Here is an 11,319-nt window from a genome sequence, read left to right on the forward strand (position 1 = left end):
GGGAGGGCAATAATTGGGATTCAAACGTTGTTACCAGAGAGAGAACACGGCGCCAGGAGGAGGATCCCCAGGCTGCACACACAGAGTCGCCAACGCATCGCCATGGGGACACCCGGGGCAGGGACCTGTAAGGAGAGAGCAGGGGATGGTTAACAACTCCCCAGACTGCATCTGACCCGACCCACTCTGCTCCCAGGCAGAGCAGCTCCCCAGGGACAGGAGGGGATTTCACCCCACCCAGGCTGCTCTGCTGCCTACCCAGGCCTGGGACTAGGAATTTCCACCCCTAGGCAGTGCCGTGTATCCACCCCCATTTCCTCCCCTCGTCAGTTCTCTGACCATCCATTGGTGCAGGTGCCCCCGATTCCAGTGCAGGGGAAGCCTGCAGCAGAGCAGGGCCACTTCTGAGCTAACCCCTGTGGTACCCAGACCGTTGTCCCACTGCGGAAGGGGCCTGGCTGTGCCTACCTCCAGGACATCACAGCCAATGTGTGATCCGGGGCTCTCCACAGCTCACTGCATGGGGCTCTACAGCGTGAGCTAAAGAACCAGGCTGTGCAGCTGGGGCTGTGACAGACTCACGTGCTGTGTGGATCAGGCCCAGAGGGGCTTGTCTCACACCCTGGTCAGTGGGTGACACTTGTGGCACCTTTCTACAGGGTCAGCTTGCCCAGAAGCCACCAACCTCTGTAAGTGATATTCTATGATTCTATGAAGTGACGCTGCTAAGTGACAGGGACAGGACTGGCAGTGGCTGTGACAGACACCAGGGGGTGCTGTAAGATACCTGCTCCCCCTCCTCTGACATCAACAGAAGACCATCACATCAGTAGACATTACAAGAAGATACACTGAGGGTCAGCAGGGGCCGTCTCAGCTCTGCTCAGAGCCTCAGACATTCTCCCCCCAATTCTCCAGCCTTTGTACACAGGGTCAGACTGGATGGACACAATGGGCTTTTCTGCCCTTAATGTTTGTCAATCTATTTCTCTTTCACTTCCAGCTCCCTCCAAGCCCATCCATCATGCATTGAAATCTTCAGAGCCAGTGCTAGGCGTAAGCAGACTAAACAATTGCTTAGGGACCCGAGTAGCTCAAGGGGGCACCCTATTTGCTTTTTATTATAAGAACCTGCCTGTTTTAGTATGGGGGGGGGGGGTTATTCCTGCTTAGGGCCCCCAGTGTGCTAACACCGGCTTTGAAAAACTATTGGAATTGTAAGCTGTCTCTGTAAATGGGGGTTTTCCTGGTCCTGTTGGCAGGCAGGGGGCTATGTAGGGAAGTGTGTGATCCGGGTCTAGCAGCAGACAGATGTAAACAACAGCCTAGAGAAAAGCGGGGTGACCTGGGCCTCTCTGCTTTGTCTCTCTCTGTTTTGGGTCCTTGTGTGTTATCATTCTGGATTCTAAGCATTAAAGCCCTGTTACACTGCAGCCTTCCAGCCAGAGAATCTATGTTTATATCCAACTCCTCTGTGTGTGTCTCCCTTCTCAGCCCATCCAAGTCACTTGGGAATATCATGAACTGTTGGAGGGAATGGTTAAGGCCTAAGCACTATAGACCTGTGCCCAGGGGCCAAGCAGACTCATGTCTTGTGTTTAAAAGACAATGTAAGTTTCCTGGTTTTATGTGCGAGGAGAAAAGCTCAGAATCATGCCCTGGGTTTAATGGTCCCAGCAACACCTGCCTGAGTCTGCAGAGAGCCGGGGACAGAGCTCTAAGAGGGGAGCTGCCCCATGTACCGCAGAGGGAGGTTTATTGCCAACCCCACTGCTCTGGAGGCCCTGCCAATCCCACCCACCAGGGACTGTGTGTTTGACAGGGGGGAAGAACTCTGAGGACCCAGCCCCCCACTAAGCACTGCTGTAATGGTCTTGGGGTTCATTAAATAACAAACCAGTGAATGATAAAGAAATAAAATGTTGTTAAAAACAAACTAGAGAGCTTCTGTGGTGATCTGCTGTGCACTGTTGTGCACCCTGCTTCCAGGCACAGCTCAAAATTCCTATATTCATAATACTGACACTTATGAGGGAGTGTCTCTAATCTTCCACAAACTTATCTCTACATCTTCCATCCTAAAAAAACATTAGCTCTTATATACCCATATATAAACACCTAACAGCTATCTAATGACAAATACTTTAAATTCTCCACCCATCTAGTACATTTCCATAAACCCAACCTGTCAATTACCTAGAGAGAAGAGGTTACCAGCACATCACTCTGGAGTGAGTCTTTACCACTCATGTTCCTCAATTACCCCTTCTCCAGGCAGATTAGCAAGTCTCTGAGTCTTTCGGGTTGTTTAATCTTCCTCTCTGAGCTACTCAGTATCAGCCTTTCATTACATAACTGTCTGGCCATAAATATATTGATTGAATCTTTCACAGGCAAACAATATTCCTAAAAGTGCCTTCTCAATCTGTGCATATCTGGTTTCTGCATCAGTCAGTGATTAGGATGCGTACCCTGCTGGTTGCCAACAATCCTCATGTTTCTGTAAAATCACTGCATCTAACCCAGACGGTGAAACACCTGCTGACATTTTAATAGGCCTGCCTGGTGCATAGAACTTCAACACTGGCTCTTGTATCAGTTGTTGTTTCAAACTGTCCCATGATTCCTCCTGTTCTGCACCCAAGTACCATTCATTTTTATTCTCTAGCAGTTGCCTCAAAGCCTCTGCTTTTGTAGATAGATTTGGTATGAATTTTCCAAGATAATTAACCGTTCCCAGGAACTCTTAGACATCTTTCTTTTACTGGTGGCGTTGCATCACTTCAATGGCTGAAACCTTCCTCTCATCAAGTTTTACACCTTCCTTCAAAATAATATCTCCAACAAAAGTCAGTTCTGTAACCCCTAAAACATGTCTCCCCCTATTTAGTTTCACGTTTGCAGCTCTAATTGCATCCAAGTCTTCCCAAAGTCTACAATCATGCTCCTCTTTAGTTGGCCTCAGATGGTGATGTCATCCATTGAGGCGTCGACACCATTAATATGTTCATAAATCATATTATGGTTTTGTGGTACACTTCTGGTGCTGATGCTATGCCTAAGGGTGAGCGTAAAAATCTTTATCTTCCAAATGGGGAATTAAAAGTGACAATTTTGAGGTTTCTTCAATATTTATAAATAAATAAATAACTAGTTGGGGATTAGGTCCTGCTTTGAGCAGGGGGTTGGACTAGATGACCTCCTGAGGTCCCTTCCAACCCTGATATTCTATGATTCTATGATTTTTAGCTGCCAAAATCCTGAAGATGCATCCGATATACTCAAATATTGTGCATTCACAAATTGAGTCATAATGTCTTCTCTGGTTGGCAGTTTGAAATGTTTTCCTTTTACAGCCTTGTTGAGGACACTGGATTTAAGCATATGTGTAACTGGCCATTATTTTTCTCTACAACGACTAGGGAGCTTAGCAATTCCACTGGCTCTTCAATTTTTTGTGTTACATGCATTCTTATGAGTTCAGCCTTCAGTTTATCATGGAGTGCAAATGGCACCTTTCTATATGGATGGAGAACTGGAGGGACCTGCTTGTTTATCTGGATTGTATGTTCACCCTGCAAGCAACCCAACCCTTGAAACAGATCATGATATTTCCGAATGATTGCCTCATAGCCGGGTTCAGTATGGTCTTGGAGTGAAAATACTTGTTTTACCAGGTTGAGTTTTCCACAGGCCACCAGGCCTAAAATTGGTGTCACTTCCTTTGGCACCACAATGAATGGGAGCCTGCACAGGTGTTTTTATAGTTAATGCTAGCAATGCACTTCTCCTTCACTGGCATATTTCTTCCAGAAAAAAACAGTTACTTTTATTTTTGTTGGTTCCAGTTTGGATCTTATTTTCCATGTCTCATAATCTCATTCAGACAGAACATTAACCTCAGCTCCTGTGTCCAGTTTGAGTGGAATAATTATTTCATTCACTTTCAGAGGCAGTCTCCAATCACTCTCATCAGGTTTGCTTGATCCCAGAATGTCTATGTAAAACTCCTCAACCAGGTTGTCTTCAACTGAGGACACTTGACTTTTCTGCATTTGGGATCTGCAGCATTTTGCAAAATGATTATTTTCCCACATTTTTGTCAGAGTTTTCCAAGTCAAAACATTTTTGGGACCATGCTGTGATCCACATCTTCCACATAAATGTCTGTATTCCGTGTCCTCACTAGCAGAAGTTTTCATAGGGAGTGGTTCCACTTTTTGATTTGACCCTTTCTGGCTAAATTCTTTTTGTACTGAGTACATGGAAACCCCTTCTGGTGAATTCAGCTCTTTGGCTTGTGCTTTCATAGTTGATGCTGCCCTGCAGATCGGGAAAGCTTTTTCTGAAGTAAAATCTTCACAGAGCAGTCTCTCTCTCTTAACATATTGTCTTTAATGCCACAAATTATTTCTGTTTCTGACCAGAGACTGTCAGCTCACCAAAGTCACAGGTTTAACTGAGTCTTCTTAATCGATTGTTCTATGGTGTCATAAGTTTTTTGCATGCATGTAAAAAATTGTGTTTCTCAAAGGTCTTATTTTGTTTTTGGCATGCAATGTTCCTCAGATTTAGTCAGAACACTTAGCTTCATGTTTCACCTTCTTCAAACTTACAGTTATTATAAATATCCAATTCTTCCTCCCCCAGAACATGCAAAAACATTGATGATTTCACTTTATCACGTTATCTCATTTGTCCTTATAGGTGCTAAATACAATTCAAATAGCTGTCAGAATTTCTTCCAGTTCTGTGCAGCATTGCCCGACAATCGCAGACTGGATGGCGCTTGCAACACCATCCATATTTGGCTTTCTTCCCTTCTTCAGCTAGTTAAGCTATACTATGCTCAACATACAAAAGCTTTTGTTTGTTCTCTGGTTGCTGCTCCACCTGCTCCCTTTTCCTCTGCTTTCAGTTTCAAACACAGGAGTTAACCTCAAAATGTCTGCTGCAGACTTTCTGTCACTCAGCACTTCTGACACCATGGAATGATCTTGGGGTTCATTGAACAACAATTCAGTGAGTGAACGAGAAAGGAATAAAACTTTTAATAAAATGAACTAGAGAGCATGAGTGGTTAGGGTTACCATATTTTAATAAAACAAAAAGAGGACACTCCACGGGGCCCTGGCCCCGCCCCAACTCCTCCCCTTCCCTGCCCCGGCCCCGCCCAACTCCGCCCCTTCCCCAAAGTCCCGGCCAACTCCACCCTCTCCCTGAACTCTCCGCCCCCTGCTCCTCCCCCTCCCCTGCTTCCCGCGAATCAAATGTTCACGGGAAGCCTGAAACAGGCAGGCAGGCAGCAGGTAAGCTAGGGCTGGGGCTGGGGCTGGGGCGGTGGCGGGAGTGGCTGTGGCTCCCTCTGGCGGACGGCCCCAGCCAAGAGGCTCTGGCCCCGGCATCTCCAGCCCGGCTCGGCTCGGGCCCTGGGGCGCCGGCCCTGGTTCCAGCCAAGCGCACCGGCCCCAGCCGAGCGGCTTCGGCCTGCCCCAGCCCCGGCCCTAGCGATTCCAGCTCGGCTCAGGCCCCAGGGTACCTGCCCCGGCCAAGCAGCTCCAGCCCTGGCCCCAGCCGAGCAGCACCTGCCGGTGGCCGAGCACCCCCAGCCCCAGTCCCCAGCGGCTCCGGCCCGGCTCAGCTTGGGCCCTGGTTCTGGCCGAGGGCCCTGGCCCCGGCCCTGGGCAAGCAGCGCCGGCCGGCGGCCAAGCACCCCCAGCCCCGGTCCCAGTGGCTCGGGCCCGGCTCAGCTCGGGCCCCGGTTCCGGCCGAGTGCCTCCGGCCTGTCCCTGGCCCCGACCCTGGGCGAGCAGCGCTGGCCGGCGGCTGAGCACCGCTGGCCCCAGCAGCTCCGGCCCCAAGCCCCACGACCTCTCCCTATTTTCCCAGATGTGTCCAGCTTTTTGGAATTTCCTCCCGGACGGAGATTTGAGGACCAAAAAGTCGGACATGTCCGGGAAAATCCGGACGTATGGTAACCACTCAGAGTGGTGAACTGCTGTGCACAGATACACTGTGTTATCCACACCTGCTTCCAGGGCATGGCTCAAAATTCCTATATTCATAATACTGTTGCTTACGAGGGAGCCTCTCGAAGGGCTTGTCTACACTGGCACTTTACAGCGCTGCAACGTTCTCGCTCTGGGTGTGAAAAAACACCCCCCTGAGTGCTGCAAGTTTCAGCGCTGTAATGTGCCAGTATAGACAGTGCACTAGCGCTCCAGGTGCTGTTATCACTCAGCCTAACAGCATGGGGAGCCCCACACACCCAGCTAGGTTGCATGAATGCTCCCAGAGCCACTCACAAATCACAGAGAGAAAGGTACCAACCAATTCCCTCCAGCTCCCCAGCCTTGCACCCCAGAGACAGAAGAGGGAGTGTAGCAGGGAAGCAGAGTCCCAACTGTCCGCTAGCCTAGCCAGAGCCAGACGGCAGCACTCAATAGGCCCCATGGCGGAGGTAGCTCCAAGGGGAGATTCCAAGGAAGGGAAGATGGTGGCTTTGTGAACATTGGCAGGGAGCTGTTCCCATGCATGGCGGCAGCGTGGGAGAAAGAGCGGAGGTGCTCAAAAGGACAGGCCGGCATTCAAGGCTGCTATTGTTGGCAGAGTGTGAGCTGATGGCTTGATGAACTGCTAGGTCTGACAATTGATACGTTATCTAACACCACACATTCCTCCAGCACAGACCAGGCCTGTGTGTTCAGCGTCCTGGGCTGGATTAACTCATATTCCAACACAACGTAATGTCCCATGGAGATGAGGCTTGAAAGGGTCTGAGTCCAGCTAGGCTCAGCTACACCTGATTGCCAGACTGAGAGCTCTTTGGGGCAGGGATGGTCTCTCATGGTCTGTATGTGCAGCACCCAGCACAATGGGGCCCTGATCTCAGTCAGGGTCTGTGTATCACCTGGTGCAGTGGGGCTCTGACCTCATTTTGTGATCTGCACAGCACCCAGCGCAATGGGCCGGTGATCTCAGCTGGGGCCTCTAAGTGCTACTGAAATATACATAACAATAACCAGGGAGGCACCTTCCATTTAGATCTCTGAGCCAAATGACCGCCCCCCTCCCCCCCACACTTCTGGCCTGGCAGCCCCTCCTCTGAGGGGCATCAGCAGGGCAGGGCTGTGAGGCCCTTTTGAAGAGGCACCAAATCACCCGTGTGCCCCATCACACCCTCCAGGGAAAGGACACAAGGAACCCCAGATGACCACACAAAGCAGTGAGGGGATAATGGGCTGAGCGGTGACTCACACCCACCATCAGGGTTTGTCTAACACTGGGAGGTGGGAACAGGCCATGGCAGGACCAAGTACTGATTTTGCCCCAGATCCTCAAGTGGCCCCCTCAAGGATTGAACTCACAACCCCGGGTTTAGCAGACCAATGCTCAAACCACTGAGCTATCCCTGCAGGAGTGTAAGCAGCCCTAAGAGTGAAGGAAAGGGGGTAATAACGGGGAGGGACCTACCTTAAGGATTCAGTGTGTCCCAGGAGATGCCATGCAGCGAGCCAGGGGTCCCAGCCCCACACAAAATGCCCAAGGAATTGAACTGACGTGTTGGGGCAGAGGGGGAAACGGATCCTGGAGCTGTGTGTGAACACTGAGCGGGGGAAAGTGAAAGCACCAGGGCACCTGTCAAACATTAACCAGGGTGAGGCAATATCTTTTATTGGACCAAAGTCTGTTGATGAAAGAGACGAGTTTCTGAGCATTCGAACACTGCAACCAACACATTAACATGGCAGAGGTATGATCTGGCCAGGACCCAAGGCAGGTGTTCAGTTACCTGCGGAGACAGGGGGAGCAGTGAGGAGTTTATACACCGATGGGTTCCTGTTCTTCCTCCCATCCCATGGGAGGTCCACTGCAGGTCAGGACTGAGTGCTGTAACCAGGGCCGGCTCTAGGTCTTTTGCCGCCCCAAGCAAAAAAATTTTGGCTGCCCCCCACCCCAGCCCTGGGCTCCCCTCAAGAGTGTCCTCCCCCACCTGCACCTCCTGCCACCTCAGCCTTGAGCTCTCTCTCCCCTCCCCCCCACCCGCATCCCCTGCCGCCCCAGCCCTGGGCTCCCTCCCACCAGTGCTGACTCCACCCGCTCCCCCCTCGACTCCAGCCGGTCCGGTGCTGGCAGGGTCGGGGTAACCAGCAGGGCTCCCGGGCCGTGCCTCAGCTCAGGGTCCCCCCAGCCAGGGCTCCCACCTCCAGGACCGGCTGGACCTAGGAGGGCAGACCTGGGGGACCGCCCCGGTAGGGGGCTGAGGAGCCGGGGCAGGATACCCCAAGAGGGAGCGGAACCCCGGAGAGTGGGATGCGGGCCCCACATGGCAGCGCTCCGCCCTCTATGGCCCTGCTGCAGCTGCTGCTTCTGGCCACCCTGCCGCAGTCCCTGGGCGGCTTGGACCGCTTCGCCCAGCCCTGGCTACCCCCAGGTACCCTGATACTTTTAGTGCATGAGCTTGCATAGAGCTGGCACTCACCTGTCTGTCCAACCTGGGAAGCTCACTCCCAGCTGCACTGTAGATGTACCCAGAGTTTGGAATAGCCCTGTGTCACTGTGCTCAGAATGACTTATGCTGAAACCATGATAATCTCCTTTTCTTCTCTCCCCAGAATGCCAGGAGCTGCATCAATTGCTTGGTAAATTCATCCACCTTCCCTTAGAGAGCCTCTGGGCAGAGGCTCCCAGCCACACACAGTGCTGAGCAGATCCAGATGCACAGACAACACAGGGCAGAGCTGAATGAACAGTTTGGTCTGAAATCACAGTCACATTAGTTACCCCAGTCCCACTGCAACATTGTGAGCTCCCTGCAGCAGACGCAGGATTACCTGCTCTCATGTCTGGATAGACAGACAAGTGTCACCTGGCCTTTGACAATCCAATGCCAATCACATTGTTCTGATGCAGGAGAAGGGAGCCAGCTGCTTTCTATAGATGGCTGCTGGAGTGCAGGCTCTGCTGGGCTTTCCCAGAACGTGGAGATGAGCAGAGACCAGAGGCTCACGTTTCCATGCTTTGTAGCCAAGGTCAGATCCCAGCTCTGAGCTCCAATAATCTGTACATCCAACCCACAGTTATACCTGGAATGGTTAGTTTTGATGCTGCAAAGGGCTGTTAGAAACACAGAAAAGCAATTCCCTTTAGATAGAAGGGTTGAGAATGTCAGAGCTGTATTGGGATCCAGACCCACATCTTCCATCTAAGTTAGATGCTTTGCCAATCCCAGGGCTCCTGCGCCTTGGTGTGTATCACTAACTGCCAGCCCTACTCCTATCAAAGCTGCTAACTCCTGCACTGGGGCTAAAAGTGTGACTTTGGGTTGTCTGTAACTAACCCCAGTTGTTATGGGGCATGCAGCATCACACAGCTCCTGTCTCTGTGTCTAATTCTTTTCTCCTTCCTATTTCAGAGGCTAAGACGAAGACCTTTGAATCAGGTTCTTGGCTAAACCCCTAGTAAATGTGTCTGTGCTGTCACACTGTACCAAGATAGTCTACACACAATGTATGGACTTCAGTCCCTTAATGATCATCTCTCCCTGCCCAGGAAATAAACACTGCTGAGTTTGTGGCTCAGATTTCAGTATCATCCTTAACAATGATAGAGAGAGAATTTAGTGCACAGGGACTGGTGCAAACTTCCTCCATGCAATGCTGTGGATATATCTCAATTCTGAACTGCAAAATCCCAATGCTAGTTCCCACAGCTCTGCCAGTGGCCCGCTATCCTGACGTGCAGCTAGTGGTGGCATTAGGCACCTGCAAGCCGTACACTTGCAGGGAACCCCAAAGCAGCGAGGGCTGCCTAAAGCTAGATCTCACCCGCAAGGCGTCAGCTGCTCCACCTTGCTCAGTGCTGCCCAGGGCTCTGAATGGCGTCCTCCACACAGCGTGACCTCACACACACCATACATGCCAGGTCACTGGTAGGGGCCCCAGAACTGAGCTGTGCAGGGGATCCCCATGGGACAAACACCTCCACTGCCTGCAGCCCCCTGCTATCCCAGCCCTGGGCTTCCTCCCCCTACCCCAGCTCTGTTGGCATCCCTCAGTCCCCACACAGCGCTACCTTGCTAACCCAGCCCTCAGCTCCACAGTTCTGTCCTGTTTTCCTCCCTCTGAGTCTAGGCCTGGGCCTTGAATGAAGAGAGCCTCCAAACCCAACTATGTGCTATATGGGCTTTGTGAGGTGCACTCTGATAGGCCCCATCACCCACATTGTTCTACTAGAAGCCAGGACAGGACTTTACCACACGGCTCTAGGGGTGGACAGTAAATCCAGTGTCATCTAGCCCCACAGACTCTTCCCCAGCTAAGCTCTTGCCAACCGCTAACCCTAGAGTTACACACTTTTGCAGATCAGCACCACAAAGGGATTGCCCAGCACAGAAATAGGAGGTCTGAGGCCAGGTGACGGGCTGCAGCAGGGCAGGCCTCTCTCTCCATGATACATGGTCTGGTGGGATGCCCTCTCCCCTCATTCTCAGCAGTGACGTCAGCTGGGGGTGCTGCCCCCTGTGGCAATTTGTGAGCTCTTCTCAGAGCCTGATCTGGGACCTTGTTTGTTGTCCATTAACAACAGTTTTGTCTGCCATGTCCTGTCAGTTCAGAGATCCTGGGCTCATTGGGTGCAGCTGGGAGCGAGCTGCCTAGCGGGGGTAGCCAGAGCCAGATACACACTAGTTCTGCTTGAGCTACTGTGCTAACAATAGCAGTGTGGCTGGAATTGCAGGGGCAGCGGCTCAGGGTAACCTCTTGAGTACCCAGAGGTCTGAGTGGGTTCATCCTGCATTGGCTAGCACAAGCCGCTGCTTGTGCTACCCCCGGCTACCCTGCTACTTTTACCACAGAGCTAGCACCCGTCTGCCTGCCCGAACTGGGACGCTCACTCCCAGCTGCAGAGTAGTTGTACCCAGTTTGGAACAGTCCCACATTACTCAGCTCAGAATGACTTATGCCGAACCCACGATGGTCTCCTTTTCTTCTCTCCCCAGAGTGCCAGGAGCTGCGTATGATGATAGGTAAGTTCATCCACCTCCCCCATAGAACCCTTGGGCAGAGATCCAGAAGCACCGACACCGCAGGGCTGGGCTGAGTGAACAGTTTGGGCCAAAATCAGAGTCACATTGGAGTCACCCCAGTCCAGCACAGTGCTGTGAGCTCTCTGCAGCAGACACAGGGTTACCTGCTCTCATGTCTGGATAGACAGACAGGTGTCACCTGGCCTTTGACAATCCAATGCCAATCACATTGTTCTGATGCAGGAGAAGGGGCCAGCTGCTTTCTATAGATGACTGCTGCAGTGCAGGCTCTT

The 11,319-nt window shown here is 51.7% G+C and overlaps 1 protein-coding gene across 1 annotated transcript in view; it reads right to left on the minus strand.

The window, feature by feature from the left end:
- LOC128826710 (butyrophilin subfamily 3 member A1-like) overlaps positions 1-7,599 on the minus strand; it is a 30,761-nt gene extending 23,162 nt beyond the window's left edge. The window contains exons 1-2 of the mRNA XM_054010149.1: positions 7,474-7,599; positions 35-125 (exon numbers count right to left, since the gene is read on the minus strand). Coding sequence (XP_053866124.1) covers positions 35-104 — 70 coding nt within the window. The 5' untranslated portion in view covers positions 105-125; positions 7,474-7,599. The remainder of the gene's footprint in view (positions 1-34; positions 126-7,473) is intronic.
- Between the last annotated feature and the right edge of the window lie 3,720 nt (positions 7,600-11,319).

The sequence above is a fragment of the Malaclemys terrapin genome, chromosome 20 (assembly GCF_027887155.1).
Source record: "Malaclemys terrapin pileata isolate rMalTer1 chromosome 20, rMalTer1.hap1, whole genome shotgun sequence".
NCBI lineage: Eukaryota > Metazoa > Chordata > Testudines > Emydidae > Malaclemys > Malaclemys terrapin.